The sequence below is a fragment of the Nothobranchius furzeri genome, chromosome 14, assembly GCF_043380555.1.
Source record: "Nothobranchius furzeri strain GRZ-AD chromosome 14, NfurGRZ-RIMD1, whole genome shotgun sequence".
Classification (NCBI taxonomy): domain Eukaryota; kingdom Metazoa; phylum Chordata; class Actinopteri; order Cyprinodontiformes; family Nothobranchiidae; genus Nothobranchius; species Nothobranchius furzeri.
Genome location: NC_091754.1, coordinates 59965014 through 59985090, shown reverse-complemented (window position 1 = coordinate 59985090; position 20077 = coordinate 59965014). Strand labels below are relative to the sequence as shown.

General features: G+C 45.3%; 1 protein-coding gene across 2 annotated transcripts in view; it reads right to left on the bottom strand.

Annotated features, from left to right (window-relative positions):
- pcxb (pyruvate carboxylase b) overlaps positions 1 to 20077 on the bottom strand; it is a 471382-nt gene that overhangs the window by 35574 nt on the left and 415731 nt on the right. For both annotated transcript variants that reach the window (XM_015952373.3, XM_015952374.3), the window contains exons 17-19: positions 15903 to 16143; positions 12919 to 13086; positions 12242 to 12323 (exon numbers count right to left, since the gene is read on the bottom strand). In XM_015952373.3, coding sequence (XP_015807859.3) covers positions 12242 to 12323; positions 12919 to 13086; positions 15903 to 16143 — 491 coding nt within the window. The remainder of the gene's footprint in view (positions 1 to 12241; positions 12324 to 12918; positions 13087 to 15902; positions 16144 to 20077) is intronic.

Here is a 20077-nt window from a genome sequence, read left to right as displayed (position 1 = left end):
TTTGTTTAGTAATAAATCTTTTAACTTTTAAACCTTGACTCTCTCTTCTGTTGTCTCTGAGTTAATACAAAGTGTTATCTAATCCCTGCAATAAAAAGTTCCAATCTTCTGGTTAAACAGTACCCACAGATCCATAACGTTGACTTCATATTTATTATGGAATCTTATGTCTCATGGCTTATTAAATAACATGTAAATTAAACCATTACACAAGTTCAGTCTGGATTGGTAATTAATCAGATGTAAACACGGTCTAACACTATATTTCTATTTAAACCATTTATAGGAGGTCCTTCCTCATATAAAGAGAAAAACTACATTATTTTAGGGTCCTATCGCTGAAACTAAGACGTAATTTTGGGGCGAGGATAGGGGGGGACATGCCCCCCCCACACACACTTTTTCCAAAGTCAAGTTTTGACCCCTGTGCTTTTTACCATCCAAAAACAATATTACGCTATATTAAATTGACACTGGTTGAGCTCTAGGACCAAGTGGAAAACAACCGTTTGTGTTGAAGCCTGTTTCCCATCAGAGCAGTGGTTCCCAGACTTATTTAGCCGCGCACCCCCTTCTATGTCCTGACCATGTTGACACACCCCCCAGCCCCACATCAGGGCATGGCTCTATATATATATATATATATATATATAAATATATATCAGACGTCACGCTAAACCAGGGGTTGGCAACCTGTTCCCATCAAAGAGCCATTATTACCCGTTTCCCACAATAAAGAAAACACCGCAGCAGCCACGGCGTTGTGGGCGGGGCCTACTCTCAGACAGCAGAGAGCTGCTCACAACAGGTGACAGCAGCCGGTACCGGTCGGTCGCTCGTGTACATCAAAGCTATCTTTCATAAGACGATAATCAATAAAACGATTTATATAAAGTGGATCCAGAAGTTGTAGCCCGCCTCTGCCTACAATTTTTGATATTTTTCACCCTGTTGGTGGTTTTACTGAGCACGTGCCACTTTTGTCATACGTTTCTTTTTAAAACATGTTTAGACTGTTCAGAACACAAATCCAGGCTCTGTCACGTTTGATTGTTGTAATTAAACTTTGTAGGTGGGGGAGGTCAGAAAAGGATCCGATCAATTTGTTTTTCCCTCATTTACAGTGACGGAGATAACGGCGCAGCGCGCCTGGCTCTGGTGTTAATCAGGTTAAATTATATCTCTTTGCAACAATTTTCACAAGAAAACAGAACAGTTAAAAGCAGGGCTTGTGTTGTGTTGACCGGACAGTTCCCGTTTTTGACCGTTTATTTTGATGGAGAAAGAATAGAAAAAATTACCCCGACGCAAGCAGACAAACTGACACTTTATTCGTGTTGCACAGATGTAGCTAAATCACTCAAGAAAAGATTTCCATCTGAACATCTGAGCTGGACACTGCTCAGCACAGCTCACTGTCGGCGCGTACGTACGGCGCACAGCGAGCTGAAGATGTGGAGAGGGGCTTGGAGCGCGTCGCAGAACCAGAGCGCATGCAGGAAGATTCCTCTGATTGAAGCGAGACTTGTCATTTAGAAAATGTTCCCTGATTATGAAACTTTGGCTGAATAGCACTTGTTCCTGTCTCCAATGTGGCGACACATCCAGGAGCCTGTCTGAGGAGAATCCCAGAATCTGACATCCTCTTCAGCTCAGGAAGCGCCTATGACTACGCACAAGCGTGACCCGTCAACCCGGTAAGACCGGGTTGGAACTGTTCAGGTTTACGCAGACAATCTTTACATTTAGAATTGGCATACAGATGTAAAATTAATGCAGTAAAATATAAAGCATTTTATTTAAATATCCATTCATTATTTTACAAGCACAGAGAGCCGCATCAGATGGATGGAAGAGACGCATGCGGCTCCAGAGCCGCGGTTGCCGACCCCTGAGCTAGGGCATGTGCAGAGGACACACACACACACACACACACACACACACACACACACACACACACACACACACACACACACACACACACACACAAGCAAAATATACTTGTTTTCAATTACATTTTCTTAGGCCCACCCACAAATGAGTTTCTGGCTACGCTAATGGTGACTTTTGACAGACTTCTCTGAGCTCCGCAGCCATTACACTTTTCACCTCGCGCACCCCCTAGCGGCAGCTCGCGCACCCCCAGGGGTGCATTAGAGCATACTGTAAAGACACCCCCCCGTGTCCCCTCGACTTCTAAAGTGAAAATTACGTCCTTGGATGTAGCAGCATCACTCGAAGCCATGCATGACGCACGAGGAAGGACGATAAATGCAGTTGAACTCGAGGAGTGCCAGGTTTGATTCAGTACTCCACCTCCTGGGTAAATAGGTATGAGCCGAAGCTTAATGAATTAAAAACAGATTTTGAAAGCCAAAGGAACAAACAGGAAAAGCTTTGTTTTTGCAAAATGTCGTGAACACTGCTGAGGGACTGAGAGGAGCAGAGCGAGTGCAGGACTAGGAGAAGTGTTAATTGTGTTGCTGCTGACATGGAGGGAGGGAAGAGGAGGAGGATGGTACGACAGAGGCAGGAGTGGAAAGAAGAAGCAGGAGCGCGGAGAGCGACGGGTGCTGCAGAGCACTGATTACTGGTTAGGAGCAGAATGCCGTGAACAGGCTGAGGCCAGGCAGGTATGGACGTATCCAGGGGAGCGCTCCTCTTGATTACAGAAGGAGATGGAAGAGGGAGCAGGAAGCAGGAGAGGCAAGGAAGAAACACTCACAAGGTGACGAAACAGCTGGGTCACACCAGGAAGAGTGAACGCACGCTCGTGAATAGAGGCAGCATCCTGTGTCACAGTCGGAGTCTCAAGTGAGAGTAAATTGAAATTCCATGAATAAACCAACAGAAATGTCTCTCTCACTCCCAAAAACAAGCGTGTCCGTCTCCCTCTGCACGCTGCACGCTCTCTAACCGGTTTGCTGTCTGTAAACAGGCTTCCTGCATCACCCCGAGTCGCCTTCAGCAGCTCCACAGCCTGAAACACGTGTAGGTTAGTTCAGGTCAGTCAGACTGTGGCGTGCGCTGCTGCTGTTGTGGAGCTTCACGGACCGTTGAAACGTTGTAATGAAAGATTTTTCAGTGCACGGCTGTTAAAATACTTTGGTCGAGACAAACGAGCCTAGCAGAAAAGTCCATTTAGTTTGAAGGACGTCCACGGGGACAAACGGGACCAACAGCCTGCTGTTATCTTGTGGCTGACGAAAAGCTTCGTAAGTGCGCTGAAAACACTGACGTGACGCCGTGTTGTCCATTTGGTCACTAATCTGAGACACTCCACCACACGTCTGCCTGTTAGTTTCAACGGTCACTCTGCAGCTGTGATTCAGACCTTCAAACAAAACTAGAAATGTAAAAATAAGAGTTCACTAGTCAGTCTAGTTTTGTTCCTTGTGTGAAAAGTTGTTAAACTCAGCCTAATTCAGCCCAAACTACTTCATCCTTACTACTTAAAGGGGCATTATGGAAGTTTGACAGACAAAACATGTATAGAAATAATAAATGTCTTCTTCATACATTATCCTGCAATGCCCTGGTCCTGTAGAATGAGCCCTGGCATTTTTACTGTGATTGCCTGTTTTTCTGTAAAATCACAGAAAAAGAGAGATGCTCGGGTCGAGCAGGCTGCTTCATGCACGTTCACGCTCAGGCATCGCCCGTAGCATTTGCTATCCGTAGCTTTAGCAGCAGAGAGAGAGGCAGTGCCACTTTGTCGCTGTTCCTAACGCCTAGTGACAAAGCTAGCTACATTTCTGAGGACACTTAGCTACTTTCTTCTAGATATTTCCTCCATATTAGCAACAAAACAGCCATTTTCGCTCCGAAACGTTCTTTGAACGTTGTTTCAGCTGTCATCAAGGATATACATGTTACAGATACAAAGTACGTCACTGGCGCTTTAGCTCACCTAGTAAGATGTTGGACTCTCGTGCAGACGACCTGGGTCTGACTCCAGGTGTGAACATAGTTTATTTAGAGTTTCTTTTTTACATTAATGGTATATTTTTTTACGGTAAGATGCCCAAATTTTTATTTGAGACTCGCCGAACGGCATTGAATTCACAGATAAAAAAGATGTGGGTTCAAATTTCATTGTGGAACAATTTTTCAAGCAAGGGAAGGGAATGATCTGAGCATGCAGGAGGACTGACCCATCATAAACCTTTGTCGGCTGTGCTGAAGAGAAAGCTACAGAACCACATTATTTAATTAATTAGCTGCGTGTTCTCCTGTCCTCCGGGCCACACACACACACACACACACACACACACATACACACACACACACACACACACACACACACACACACACACACACACACACACACACACACACACACACACACACACACACACACACACACACACACACACACACACACGGGACTGTCTCAGCTGTTATTTTCATTAAGGAGTGTGCACGTACAGCATGCGTGCCTCGTGCACGAGCCTACTATTGAAGCTGCTGTTACGTTTTTGGCCTGAGGGGGCGATCGCGAGCATAAAAATTCAAAACTCCGTAAAGTCCCTTTAAAAACATCTGTTTTTTCAACACATCTGCAGCGGTCTCCAGTATAAATGAATGTCTCTTGAGTCGATCACCAAGGGACAGAACTGGTGCTCCCGTTTCAGGAAGCAGAAGTGAGCCAGAGCAGAGATGTGCGGCGGACGGCGGGATTTGGAGTCTTGTTTCCTGATATTTGACATCTCGCCTCTGATTGGCCAACAGCAACTCTACCACTGACTGTTTACTTTGATGTTTGATCTCCACAAATAACACAAGCCTGGAGGAGTTCTGCTGTGTGGTGGAGTTGCTAATGCTAACAGTTAGCTTCTACTAGCCGAGAGGTTCTCTGCTGTTTGCTGAAAGTTAATCCATCAACAGCCTTCCCCGTCGTGAGCCAAGATGGGTGAATGCTCAGTGACAGTGCGACGTAGATCTGTCAGGTTTTTCTAATCAAGCGTTTCCTCGTCCGTTTTCTATGAGAAGCAGGAAATAGGGGTAGAAGACTATTACACTCAGAGTTATCGATCCTCAAAAAGATGTAGCCGCTGACTAATTTTAAAGGAAGATTGCTGCAAGAGACCGGGGAAGACTGAAAGCAGACGGGGAGTCTGAGTGTGCCGGTGACCGAGCGAGGTCGAGAGCACTGAGAGCTCGAGTCTGAACACAAAGCTGTGTGGCGTGGGTGAACCCGGTGTAGCTGGTTGTTGCTACAAACACAAACCAGGATTAAAACAGATCCACACAACTGATTTGCATCAAGAGCATCGGTTTCTCTATTTTGCACCCAACGTTCAGGTTAGGGTTTGCCCTGCAGCGGTCTCCAGTATAAATTAATGAGATGAAATTACACGATGAGGACTCAGGGGCCTCATTTATCAAGCTTGCTTACGCACAAAACGGGGTCGGAAAACTGCGTAAGCAACTTTCCACGCAAACTTTGGGATTTATGAAAGAAAACTTAGCAGAAAAATGTGCGCAACTTTAAGTTGACTAAGGACCTGGCTTACACACATGTTGGACATGGAGAGCACCTGCAGTGCTGCTGCTGAGAAGATACAATTATGAAATCCTGCAGCATCATCACTTGTACTGCTTCCTGTTCACACAGAACAAGACCCCCTACACGCACGCACGCACGCACGCACGCACGCACGCACGCACGCACACACACACGCACACACGCACACACACACACACACACACACACACACACACACACACACACACACACACACACACACACAGCCTGAAGCGCAGAATACGGAATGCAGAATATCAGCAGGGGGACAGATTGACAGAATGTCATGCGTGTGTGACAGTGTGTGTGTGTGTGTGCGTGTGTTCTGTCACTGTGACCTGATTGATCATGCGCCCTGGCTACTTGGACAAGGGAGATCTCTGTTTGGCTGACTCGTTAGCGCGCATGACTTTCACCCAGGAGTCTGGAGATCAAATCCCGATTGGATCATTTTTTTACATCCGCCACAGATCTCTCTGAAGAACTCAGCATTGACGGCTTCAGCAACGCTGTGCCACTCCATGGATTTTCTCTAATTTGTTTTACAAAAGCACTTCCTTTCATTTCTCCACCTCACCCACAGGTACCTCAACTTCTGCTTCTGTGAAATTGCGCTTCCTTGATCTGCCTTGATCTACGGTCGCCATGTCATTGGCGGAGCGTTGCAACAGCTGGCTTATGTATATGCATGAGGTCCACAAGGCACTTTGCATTGACCATTTATGGCAGTAAATGGGCGTGGTGAGGGTGGGATGTGACTAAAAAGCAGCTGAGAAACATTCTCGTTAGTCTCTGATTTATGAAGTGGAGATTGCGTGCAGCTGTGCGTACTCCATGTTTGATAGATCACACACCTACTTGGTGTAAGTACTTTTTTTTTGCTGAGCTTAAGTACGGCTTTAGTAAGGATTCTACGCCATGTTTGATAAATGAGACCCCGGATCAATAAACACACAGCTACTGGTTTTTACTCCAGTTTGTGTCTGAAACCATTAACACCACAGCCTGAAACCTGGGTCAATCAGAGTTATTTTCTGTGAAGTCCACATGACCTTTAATGTGACGCTAATGCGTTCAACCCCTGCATAAAAACTCCACCCTACCAGATCTTCAGAGGAGAACTCCAATCAACCCAGGTTCTTTTATTGTATTATCTGCACTGGAGCTCGGAGCAGAGGCAAACTGCGCATAACGGTGCTAATGTCCCGGACTGAAGCAGCACCCGGCACATTAACGGAGCAGTGTGAATGTAAACAAAATTAGCCGGGCTCCTCGTGGCTCTGAGTGAAGGAAATGAGCTATCAGATCCAGTTAGCAGAGCCGAGTTAGTTCTCCCTGTAGATGTTCAGCAGTAAAACCTCACATCAGTTTTAATTTCTCCAGCTTCTTTCAAGTTCCTTCAATTTTTAAACAAGCTTGTCAGCCGTCTGCTTTCATTCATGCTTTGCTGCTGTCCCCTCGCTGCGGGAGGTGCAGGTCACCAAGCCCCGGTCACTTATCGGCAACGCAGGGGCTCCGGCGTCTTTCACAGCCCCTGAAATTTAAATTGCTCAGACCAGAGTGGACAAAAACAAACCCACGGGGGAACGAACACAAGAATCCATCGCTCAGCTTATCTGATGAATTCCTGAGAGGGGTCCCACGGACCTGAGAGCTCTCTGATAGAGCCTGGCAGAAAGCAAATGAATAATAATGCACACAAAGGTTTCCCCCGAGACTCCGGAGTCAGAGCAGAGAGGCACAAGAACAGAGCAGCAGGTTCGGGCTTTAGGGTTGCCGAAACACATTTTTATTCCTCTAACTGGCCGAAGAAACGGTCCATGATCCCAGACTGCTCTGCTCATCATTGCAGCTTCGTTCATCTGCCTCTCCTCTGCACCATAAACGTCTGTGTACGTTATTACTCAGCAGAATCTGCAGGTCTTTCTCGCTCAGGGCCATAATCACAAATGCACCATTGATTTGCTGATGGATTCTCTCCCCTCATGTTAAGCTTGCAGAAGGACTCCACAGTTATCTCTATGTAAGACTGGTGATCTAACAAACTGTCTCATTAGCATCCACGAACTGTAATAAACGTTTGAATCTGAAGGAGATTTTTCTAATAAGCTGCTCTTGAAAACACAATATCGGCCGTAGATTGACTGAAACGACACTTCCTAACGCCACAGCCAACGTCTACACAAACATCAATAACTATTACATCATCACTGTGATCGCCTAGAAACAGACAGACGTCTCCTCAGTGCTGGCGGTGCTCTCGGGAAGGCTTTGTCTCGTTGCTATGCGGTTCTGCTCCTCGCTATAAGAACCGGCGTTAAAATGAAACAAGACTACGCGTTTCAGCTGAGTCCTTCAGGTCTCTGTGCTGCGAAGAAGACGGCGATGAGAACAGGTTCAGACTTTGCTGACACTATAAGACTAAGCATGTTTTAGTTTGGCGGGAATGAACCCTCTGGCGTAGTTTGTTTGAGCAGATGCCACAGGAGGTGGTGCCACAGGAAGCTGAAGATACTCTGCAGGGATGTCTCTAGGATACAGACGAGGATGCACTGTGAGCCACATGGAGATGACATCCATGCAACTTAAAGCCAAGATGAGAAAAAACAACGAGGCGTAGAGGAAAGAGGCCAAGCTCCAGGAGAGCGGTGTGTGGTCAGGGATGAAGAGCATCGCTGGCTTCAAGCAGGAGAATCAGACAAACAGGAGTCTGGACGAAGCGATGAACTGATGGTGTTCTTTATTAGGTTCAGTTCAGCATCTTCGCTCCTGCCTCCAGCCTAGCAGACCTCCCACAACTGGTTCATCTGTTTAATCGTCCACCGCAGTCATGGATCCTTCTGCTGCTCCACCATCATCGACAACATGGGTTTTTATCATCTAAAGAACATCGCCAGAGTCCGCCCCGTTCTCTCTCGGGCCAATACGGAGATGCTGATGCTTTTATCACCAGTAGAATAGACTACCGCAATGCCCTGCTTTCTGCTCTTCCCAAAAAGAGCATCTCAGGCTTACAACTTCTACAAAACTCAGCAGCACGTGTCCTGATGAAGACCAGGAGGCGGGAGCACATCACTCCGGTTTTGGAATAACTGCATTGGCTCCCTGTTTGTTTCAGGATCCATTTTAAGGTTCTTCTAATGGTTTTTAAGTGTCTTAACGGTCTTGGGCCTTCTTATCTATCAGAACTGCTTTTACAATATGAACCCTCACGGCCTCTGCGCTCCTCTGGCAGGCGTCTCCTGGTCATCCCTAAAGTCAGGACACACACTCACGGCGAGGCGTCCTTCCAGTGTTACGGCCCTCGCCTCTGGAACGAGCTGCCAGAGGACCTCAGTGCCGCAGTGAACGTTCATGTTTTTAAGTCCAGGCTCAAGACCCGTCTTTTTAGGTTAGCTTTTATCTAAATATTTACTACAGTTTCATTTCTCGCTTTACATGATTATATTTTAGCACAGTTTCATTATTTAATATGATTATTTTACTGTCTATATGACTTTATTTATTACTTATTTTCTAACTTTTGTCCCTTATATGAGCTCTTTTATTATATTTTTACTCATTTTAATCCAGTGTTGCCTCTGTAGGGGCCCTCTGCCCCGGGAGCGGTGGTCGACTGTTGCTTCTTGGGCGCTCTATAGGTGGGGGTCTATGCTCCCCCTCCACTGAGCGCCCTGATTTAGTGTGGAAGACCTGATGCTGCCGGGGCATACGGCTCCTCTGATGGTGTTTCCTTGCCTTACCTTACGTGGCTCATCTGGACTCAGCCAAATATAATTTTTACTTGTGTGTGTGTGTGTGTGTGTGTGTGTGTGTGTGCGTGTGCTAGCATATGTCTGTTAATGTTTTTAACCTGTTGTGGGAATTTGGGGTCATTTTGTAAAGCACTTTGTTTGAAAAGCGCTTCATAAATAAATCTGATTGATTGATTGAACATCAGCAGATGCTGGAGCTTAGCCTAGAAATGTAGACAAATACCAGCAGTAGCACGGCCCAGCTTGCCAAGTGTGTAGGAAGGTGTTAGGCAGGCCTAGAACCAGAGCTGTGACAGTGCGAGAATGGCAGATGCTCAGGAACCGCGTTAGTTTCAAACTGCTTTGGAGGATTTAGACTTTTTTTATGGAAACGTGAGCAGACAGAGGTACTTCTACTTCTTCTATGGTGTACGGCAGATTGTCCTGTTGACCGATTTCAGTTGTGTGAAGAAGCATCTGGATGGACTACAGACCTGAACATGGCTACTAGATCAGACGGGGCAAGTCCCCGAGTCCTCCAGGCCCTGGCAGACCAGCTCTGTGGGATTCTGCAGCACCTCTTCGACAAGGATCTCCAGAAGACATGTGGACAAATCAGCAGTCACCTGTCTTAATGACTACTGAAGGTGTGTGTGTCCGACTCTGAGCAGGTTGTCAGCAGCTCAGGAGCACCACAGGGGGCGCTACTCTCACCACTTCTTTTACTCAGGAGCAGTTTTTTACCGTAGGCATGGATCCAACCTTGATCCAACACAACTAACCAGCATACAGTGCAAGTTTGAGCCAAATGCCTTCCAGTAGCTAAGATCAGACCATACCTAGCACAACATGCCACCCAGCTCCTGGTGCAATCTACTGTCATCTCCCGCCTCCATTACTGCAATGCCCTTCTAACTGGTCTTCCAGGCTGTACTGTGAGACCTCTTCAAATGGTCCAGAACGCAGCGGCGCGTCTGGTCTTCAATCAGCCAAAAAGAGCACACGTCACCCCTCTGTTCATTGAGCTCCACTGGCTACCGCTAGCAGCACGCATCAAATTCAAATTGCTAACACTAGCATACAAAGTCCCAGATGGTACGGCTCCTATCTACCTGAATCCTCTTGCAAAGGCTTACGTCTCGGCCCGGCCGCTCCGGTCATCCCAGGATCGTCGACTAGCAGTGCCTACACCACGCTCAGGACAATCCAGACTCTTCTCATGCATCGTTCCACAAATGTGGAATGACCTACCAAGCACTACCAGAACAGGGGCTTCCTTTTCAATTTTTAAGAAACTCCTGAAGACCCTGCTCTTCAGAGAGCATCTTCTAAGCTAGCACCCTCCCTTCACCTGTCTCCCTCTCTACTGTCCACTCCTTGTTCCCTCCTCTCCATGATTGATGTCAAGTTGTTGTTATTGTTGTTGTTAGCCTCAAGGGCAACATGCCGATTATCACTTGTAAGTTGCTTTGGACAAAAGCGTCTGCTAAATACATAAACATATTTAGATGTGCTTTTTATTCTGGGATACAGCAGAGAGCACAAACCAACAGTTAGCCAACAATGTAGCGTGGGGTCATGTGGAGGAACATTGACGCACATTGCCCTTAAAACCGTGCATAAAGGAGTTGTCACTAATTAAAATGAAGGCAGCCGCTCTGATGTGTCTAATGGTAAACAAACAAACAAAGCAACAATGCATTTATCGTTAAGTGTTTGAAATGAATTATTGATATTGTTGCATGTAGTTTGATCCAATGTTTTCAGCTGATACGGATAGTTTTGTTTGTTTTTATTTAAGGCCTAGTCCACACGTAGCCGGGTTTTTTTTTAAACGAATATCCGCCCCTCCAAAAACTTGCATCCACACCACCTCGTTTAAAAAACAGGGCATCTGCAGGTTTAAGGGAGCCAAATTTAAGACTTTTTAAGTCTTTTTATTAAAGCCACTTTGACCAAATTTAAGCTATTTTAAAAAATAAATTTAAGCTATAATTTCCAGTTATTGCCTGGAACCGGTGCTAACCACGTCACGAACGTGGGATTAGCCATCCAGTTACCATTAAACTTGCACGTCCCCATGGCGCAAGCTCCCACTAGCTTAACCAGCTAATGTGCTCCTCTTAAAATAGCCCCCTTTCACAACCAACTGAAGGTGTACGGTTCCGCTTACGCCAACATCGTACACAAAAAATGCTGAACACTAACTAGAAAGTCACAAAAATTTTATAGAAATAAAAGAATCTTGTTTATTGGGTCTTTGGTAATTTAAGACCTTTGGAAACTGTATTTAAGGATTATTTGTCATTATTAAGGATTATCAAGGCCTTAAATTTGGAAAAGCTAATTTAAGACTTTTGAAGACTTTTTAAGGACACCAAAAAAAACTCTGTCCACACGTACCCGGATAAATACGTTGTTAAGGACATGCCAGACCTGTAGGCGGCAGTACTTCCCCCGTTCTTAGCCTCGTCCTTCGTCTGTGGTCTTCCGCAAGGAGCAGTAATTCCGCTTGCAAAAACAAACAAGCAGAAAGCGCTTGGACAATTGATAAAGCGAGCGCAGCTCTGAGGGCATCCATGCTGTTGGCTAGTGTAAACACAGGTCGCACACGTGATGTCAGCATGTTTGTGTCGCGGAAAGTGACGTTGCGGACCTTAAAACTCCGGTTTTGTCTGTCCACACGCAGACACCCAAAACGGAGAAAACGCAGATCTTCACTTTGCCCGGAGTTTTTAAAAAGATCCGTTTTCGTGTGAAAAAACTCCGTTTTCGTGTGGATGACAGGCCAAAACGTAGAAAAATATCTACGTTTTGGCAGATCCCCGGCTACGTGTGGACAGGGCCTAAATCTTAGGTCTGTTGTTCAGATGCCTTAAGACCTGTGAGTCTAAATAACTTTAACTCTTATGCTTACATGGAAAACACAACTTATCGTCTGCCCCGGCCAATTATAATAGTTCTCGTGACGGTCACTCACCGGTGTCGTACTTGGTCCCTTTGGTGCAGGCGACCATGGCGCCCATACTGGGCTGAGATGTCATCCCCGCCATGGAGTCAACCTAAGAACAATCAGTAGGAAGGCTGCTTCAGCTAAAAGCATGATTTATGGCAAAAGAATATTTATTCATCGTTCATCCGCTTTGATCTAGCCGTTAGCTCAGCAATCTGGTAAGAACTGGTCGCCATTTCTTCAAACTGACATCTTTCATAGTGATTAAATATCATCGCTCCATAAGACCTGCCCAGTTGAGTGTCCATTTAAGGATTTATATTCGTGTAGTGATCAGTGATAAAAAACAGAACATTTTGTCCTCCCAAGAGCCATTTTACACTGAAAATCAAGTAAATATTAGCATATCTGATAGAGATTACTGGGCGTGGCAACCACTTCTCATCATTTATTGATGTTAAAAAGGAACTGCTTGATAATATTAACTGGCGCATTAATCACCCCTGATTAATTAATCACCCCTGATTAATGCGCCAGTTAAACCCTATAAACCAAAGCTTGCAATAGAAGCCAATTACTTACATGAAGCTGTTCTGACAAGGTGTGCCAGTGAAGATAGCGAAGGACATTTATTCTGGTAGATCATTTACATTTGTTCATGCTTTCAGGTACACTAGAAAGTTCTGTTCATGAAATAAACTCACTGCAACATCCACTACATCCGCTCCAGCCTCGGCACAGGCCAACATAGCCGCTACTCCTGCTCCAGCTGTGTCGTGCGTGTGCACGTGAATGGGCACGTCTGGGAATCGGTCTCTCAGGGCGCCAATCAGCAGCTTGCTGGCCTCAGGCTTCAGGAGGCCGGCCATGTCCTGGAGAGGAACACCAAAAGGATTCATGGAGACGGTTTGATAAGCGCAACCCAGTCGCACAGTACCTGCTTCTACGGATGGTCGTTGAACTAGAACATCATGAAAAAGTTGATTTATTTCAGTAATTCCATTCAAATGGAGAAACTTGTAAATTAGATTCATTCGTTACAGATTTCTTTCAAATGTTTATTTTGATGATCATAACTGACAACTAATGAAAATCCCAAATTCTGTATCTAAGAATATTAAAGCATCAATTAAGACCAATGCAATAAAAGGAGTTTTAGACGTGTTCACCAGCTAAAATCATGAACATGAGAAGTATGAGCATGTACAACACTCAGTGGGGCTCCTTTGGTCCGGATTACTGCAGCGTGGCACGGAGTCCATCAGTCTGTGGCACTGCTCAGGTGTTATGAGAGCCCACGATGCTCTGCTAGTGGTCTTCAGCTCTTCTGAACTGTTGGGTCTGGACCATTGCATCTTCCTCTTCACAATACTTCATAGATTTTCTGTGGGGTTAAGGTCAGGGCAGCTTGCTGGCCAATCAGGAACAAGGATACCACGGTCCTTAAACCAGGTACTGGTAGCTTTGGCGCTGTGCGCAGGAGCCAAGTCCTATTGGAAAATTAAATCTGCATCTCCATAGAGCAGCAGGAAGCATACAGTAATCTAAAACTTCCTGGTGGACGGCTGCGTTGACCTTAGACCTCAGAAAACACAATGGACCAACACCAGCAGATGACTCGGTACCCCATGCATCACTGACTGTGAAAACTTTACACTGGACCTCAAGCAACAGATTCTGTCCTCCTCTCTTCATCCAGACTCTGGGACCGTGGTTTCCAAAGGAAACGCAAAATTTACTTTTATCAGAGAAGATAACTTTGGACCACTCAGCAGGAGTCCAGTCCTTTTTGTCTTTAGCCCAGGTGAGACCCTACTGATGTTGTGTCTTGTTCAGGAGTAGCTTGAAACAAGAAACCCAACAGCTGAAACCATACATCTGTGCGTGGTGGTTCTTGAAGCACGGACTCTAGCTGCAGTCCACTCTGTGAATCTCCCCCACATTTATGAATGGGTTTTGTTTCATAATCCTCTCCAGGGTGCGGTCATCCCCATTGTTCTACACTTTTTTCTACCACATCCTTTCCTTCCCTTCACCTTTCTATTAATGTACTTGGATTTGATGACTATTTTCATCTCATGATTTTCACTTTTCCCCCCCACATTGCTTGATTTTAATCTTGACGTTGCTACGCTAACTCCACCAGTTTAAAGTGCAGAAACATAAACTGTAGAGATATTATGATGTGTGAGAAACCCGTCTATAATAGAGTTTGGTAATATTTCATTATTAATATGGCATAAATAAATATGCGCACTTCATGCTTCTTAAGTCACGAACACCGACACGTTTAAGACCTTCAAATCTGTTGATTTAACAGACTAATAAAACCAATAATCTATCCGCTGCCTGGAAGAGGCATAATTCATGATGAGGAACTTAGCTGTGCTCCGTTTGGTATCTATGAATTTATAACACTCGTCTATTTCTGCTTATAAATGTGGAGCTCATTAGTTATGCTAGGGTTTTAATGAGACGGCCACTGCTGAGTGCGACGATCCTGGATGCAGCAGAGTGGGAGTTTATGATTCTTATCTACAATATTCCATCATGCCTGAATAGAGAAATTAATTATTTCCGAGTGATGTCAACTCACAAAGCGGAAGCAATGCTGTGCTTAAGGATGCATTCATCACTGAACCTTTAAAATGTTCAAAACACTTTTAGTTGTTGCTTTCAAGCTGGTTTCAGTGGTTCTTGAGCCAGCTTTAGCTCTTGTTAGCGCTAGCTACAGCAAGGTGCACAAGGTATCTGCAGGTTTAAGGGAGCCAAACTTAAGACTTTTTAAGACCTTTTTCAAGGCCACTTTGACCAAATTTAAGCTACTTTAAAAATGAAATTTAAGCTATAATTTCCAGCTATTGCCTGGAACCGGTGCTAACCACGTCGCGAACGTGGGATTAGCCTTCCAGTTACCATTAAACTTGCACTTCCCCATGGCACAAGCTCCCACTAGCTTAACCAGCTAACGTGCTCCTCTTAAAATAGCCCCCTTTCACAACCAACAGAACGTGTACGGTTCCGCTTACGCCAACGTCGTACACAAAAAATGCTGAACACTAACTAGAAATTCACAAAAATTTTATAGAAATAAAACAATGTTGTTTATTGGGTCTTTGGTCATTTAAGACCTTTGGAAACTTTATTTAAGGATTATTTGTCATTTTTAAGGATTTGTAAGGCCTTAAATTCGGAAAAGCTAATTTAAGACTTTTTAAGGACCGGCGGATACCCTAGTGCTGCAGGGGGTGTTTACCACAGTTGTAATTCTGCTTTTAACCAGTAGGAGGCAGAAGAAGAACATGTATTTAGTGTCTCTTTAACAGAATGAAGTTCTTTCTTAGACTTAGTTTCATGTTTGTTGCTAATAAGCATTTATGTAACATTACCAAATGCAACTAAACCTTACATTTAAAGCAGGACTTGTACTCACCTCAAATGTTTGACAAGAAACGAATAAAGCTACATCCAGAGGACAATTAGTGGAAACCAAGCAGGTTTAGGTTTAGCTCAGACTTCTATTATTGCTTTTCCTAAATCTTCCTTCATGGCTGCTTTATATTCCAGAAGCTGGCTGGGGGAACAACGATTCTCCAGGCTGGATTTATTCTTGGAATACGAAAAGGCAGCAAACAGCTCTCTAGGGGAACAGCTGGATCCCTCCTGCACGGCGTTTTTATTCCCTCACCTTGACGGAGAGAATGTGGGTTCCAGCTTTGACGAGCTCATCAGCCAGCTTCACGTAGTAATCCAGCGAGTATTTCTGCCTCATCGGGTCAGAGACGTCGCCCGTGTACGAGATGGCGGCCTCAACGACGCCACCCGCCGCTCCTGCAGCCTCCATGCCCAGCAGCATGTTCGGCAGGTAGTTCAGGGAATCAAACACACGGAAAATGTCCATGCCGTTCTCCTTGGCCACCTCGCAGAACCTGGGGAGAGACTTTAGGTTAGACAAACCCTCCCTGTCGTTTTTGTTGTCGGGACCCGACAGCCACAGCAGGTCAGTGAAGCAGAGTTTTTCCAAACATCTGTATAACGAGACGTCAACATGAAGGGGGAATTAGGGGTTCATTTCCATATCGCTGCTATAAATGCTGCCATATCCCTGCTATGTGCGTGAAACACGGCCTGCAGGGGAACACAACAACTGGAGACAAATGTGTACTCCAGTCATTATCGAAGCTGCTTGTGGTAAATCCCTCATTATTGCCTTTGCCCCGCTATCTTAATCAGGTTTTTCATAGCTGCAATGAGCGCCGGCTGCGGCTGTGTTGCTGTGAATGGGAAATCTACGCACACTGAGCTTTTGCTTCAGGAAATAAACAAGACATATTTTGTGTCAGTGTGTTTATTTGTGCCACCAGAGGATTACCAGTCTAATTTGAGTGTGTGTGTGTCCAGTAATATTACAGCACAATGTGCTGTGGTGTGTGTTTTTATGTGGCATCAAATCAAAAACGCTGCACCGTCTTACACGTCCAGTTCTTCGTGCAGAAAATGGTTATTTTTGTTTGTCTGGAGTGTTTGGATTAAAAAAAACGTCTTAAACACACAGGATTCCCTGATCTTTCCTGTACAATTCAATTAAATCAGTGAAAGAATAAAGATGCCCTTCGATTTGATTTTGATAATAAAGATAATTAAGTTAGCCGAGCTGCTGCACTCAGAGCGCCGAGCGCGGGGGAGTGACAGCGCGCGGGGGGAGGAGAGGGGGAGCCAAGCAAACACATCAGAGCCATTAATCACAATGATGTGCAAATTTTCAATGGCGCTCCCCCTTTGGGATGCAGAGTGAAGAGGGACTTGAAGAGCAACAGGGAGGGGAGGAGTGTGGAATGTGGGGAGATGAATGGAGGCAACCAAACAGTGAGGTATCAGAGAGTAAATAATGCATTTAGGATGAGAGGTGGGTAAGACACGGGGAGGGGGAGGGGGGAGGTCTGAGGGTGATTCAGAGGGACGACATGAGGAGGGGACAGCTGCATTAGTCATAAATTAGCCTCTAATTTATTTCAAGTGAGTGGAGTCACACTGTGTCGGCAACTGCGGGTGTGTGTGTGTGTGTGTGTGTGTGTGTGTGTGTGTGTGTGTGTGTGTGTGTGTGTGTGTGTGTGGTCCACAATCAGATCAGAGGAAGCTTGTGAATTCATTTGGAACAGAGGTGTGTGTGTGTGTGTGTGTGTGTGTGTGTTTACGGCTCAGAGTGCATCATGAGTACACAGCTGTATGACTGATGTGTAAGTGAGCGAGCGGAGACAACATACACATTAAACACACGGCCCTGACTGAATGTGTTACGGCTGTGTGTTTAGCTGGTACCAACCACCATCCGCCAACAAGAGCGGATCATAACCGGCGACCAACTCTCAAGTCCACGTCAAGAACCAAGCATGCTCCTCAAAGACTGAAGCCAGGTTCAAGTCGAGACTTGAGTCTTTGAAGGTCAAGTACATGAAAAAGGTCAGGACTCTCCAGGGGTCATGGGACTACGCCCATGTCCACGTCTCGACTTTGTTTCTGTGACTCGAGAGCAGCTCTGAGGGCTAGGGTCGGTTAACCAATCAGATCGTTTAAAAAACTGAGCAGAAACCAATAATGCTGTCAGATACGTATTACATGTGTGTGTTACATTCCCCTCTTCTCAGAATCAGACTCAAGTGTGTCAAACTATTAAATATTGTCCAAGTCTGGAGTTTAAAAGTTAAAATAATTTAAATAAACCAAAGCAGTCGGTTCGTTTACCACTTCTATAGCGAAGGGAAGAACTTGCTGTTCATTTCTGTTAAACATCATTTGTTTTTATTTCTGTTTACAGTCTGTCAGTAAAGAAAATACTCCACTATACTCTATTGAGATTGAAAACGTGTCGTCATTTCCGGCTTCAACCCGCAAAGGATTGTAGGTATGAGGGACAGCCCTCCCCCCCAAACCACCGTTAGCACCCTCATTCCATTCTATGTTTTTCCGGACAGTTGTCCCCAAACATGGTCAGAGCTTGTTGTGTTGTTGATTGCCATACTAGGTCGCATGACCACCAGGGAAGGCTAATAGCCAAAGGTACACGTTTTTTTTTCCGAATTCCTGCGTGGAAGAGCGGTTGTTCCAGCGATCGATGTGTCGGACGCTACAAAGAGGCAACGGCTGGCGTGGATTGCTGCTAACCTAACATAACGTTCGAGGACACCCCATGTCACATGTTGGTCTGCTATAGACATTTCCATAAAGGTAAGTTTATGTATTGCAGTAAAGTGATTTATCATTCAATTCAAAAATACTTTATTAATCCCAGAGGGAAATTGATTAATAGCGAATTTGTAGATACAGGTCACAAACAAGGCCTCTGCTGGCCCATTTGTTTCGCCGGAATGCTTTGTTTACATTAGCTTTGCGGGCTGCTATTTGTGTCGTATGCAGGCAAACCGGCCTACAGCACGCTGGAACGCGATCCGGACTGGGCTACGTCCCTCCACTGACTTTATTAGAACCTTCATCTACGGATTTGTTGAGAGTAATTATAACATCGACATGAGAAAAAGGCCGACTTACCTTCGTGCGCACAACGGTCTTCAGTCCGACTCTGCACATTTCGAGGTCCTGCACCCACCCGTCGGTAAGCTGGACTTGGGCTTGTTGCAGAGATCTGACGTTACTAAACACTTCATGGTGTATGCACTCACACTTAGCACCATATAGTTATATATATATATATATATACAGGTGCTGGCCAGTAAATTAGAATATCATCAAAAGGTTGAAAATATTTCAGTAATTCCATTCAAAACGTGAAACTTGTACATTATATTCATGCAATGCACACAGACCAATGTATTTCCGATGTTCATTACATTTAAATTTGATATTCATAAGTGACAACTAATGAAAACTCCAAATTTGGTATCTCAAAAAATTAGAATATTCTGAAAAGGCTGAATATAGAAGACACCTGCTGCCACTCTAATCAGCTGATTTACTCAAAACACCTGCAAAGGCCTTTAAAAGGTCCCTCAGTCTTGTTTTGAAGGCACCACAATCATGGGGAAGACTTCTGACTTAACAGCTGTCCAAAAGACAATCATTGACACCTTGCGCAAGGAGGGCAAGACACAAAAGGTGATTGCTAAAGAAGCTGGCTGTTCGCAGAGCTCTGTGTCCAAGCACATTAACAGACAGGCGAAGGGACGGAAAAAATGTGGTAGAAAAAAAGTGTACGAGCTCTAGGGATAACCGCACCCTGCAGAGAATTGTGACGACAAACCCATTCAAAAATGTGGGGGAGATCCACAAAGAGTGGACTGCAGCTGGAGTCAGCGCTTCAAGAACCACCACGAGGAGACTCATGAAAGACATGGGATTCAGGTGTCGCATTCCGTGTGTCAAGCCACTCTTGAACAAGAAACAGCGCAAGAAGCGTCTCGCCTGGGCCAAGGACAAAAAGGAAAGGACTGATGCTGAGTGGTCCAAAGTTATGTTTTCTGATGAAAGCAAGTTCTGCATTTCCTTTGGAAATCAAGGACCCAGAGTCTGGAGGAAGAGCGGAGAAGCACAGAATCCACGTTGCATGAGGTCCAGTGTAAAGTTTCCACCGTCAGTGATGGTGTGGGGTGCCATGTCATCTGCCGGTGTTGGCCCACTCTGTTTCCTGAGGTCCAGGGTCAATGCAGCCGTCTACCAGGAAGTTTTAGAGCACTTCATGCTTCCTGCTGCTGACCAACTTTATGGGGATGCAGACTTCACCTTTCAACAGGACTTGGCACCTGCACACAGTGCCAAAACCACCAGCACCTGGTTCAAGGACCATGGTATCCCTGTCCTTGATTGGCCAGCAAACTCGCCTGACCTTAACCCCATAGAAAATCTATGGGG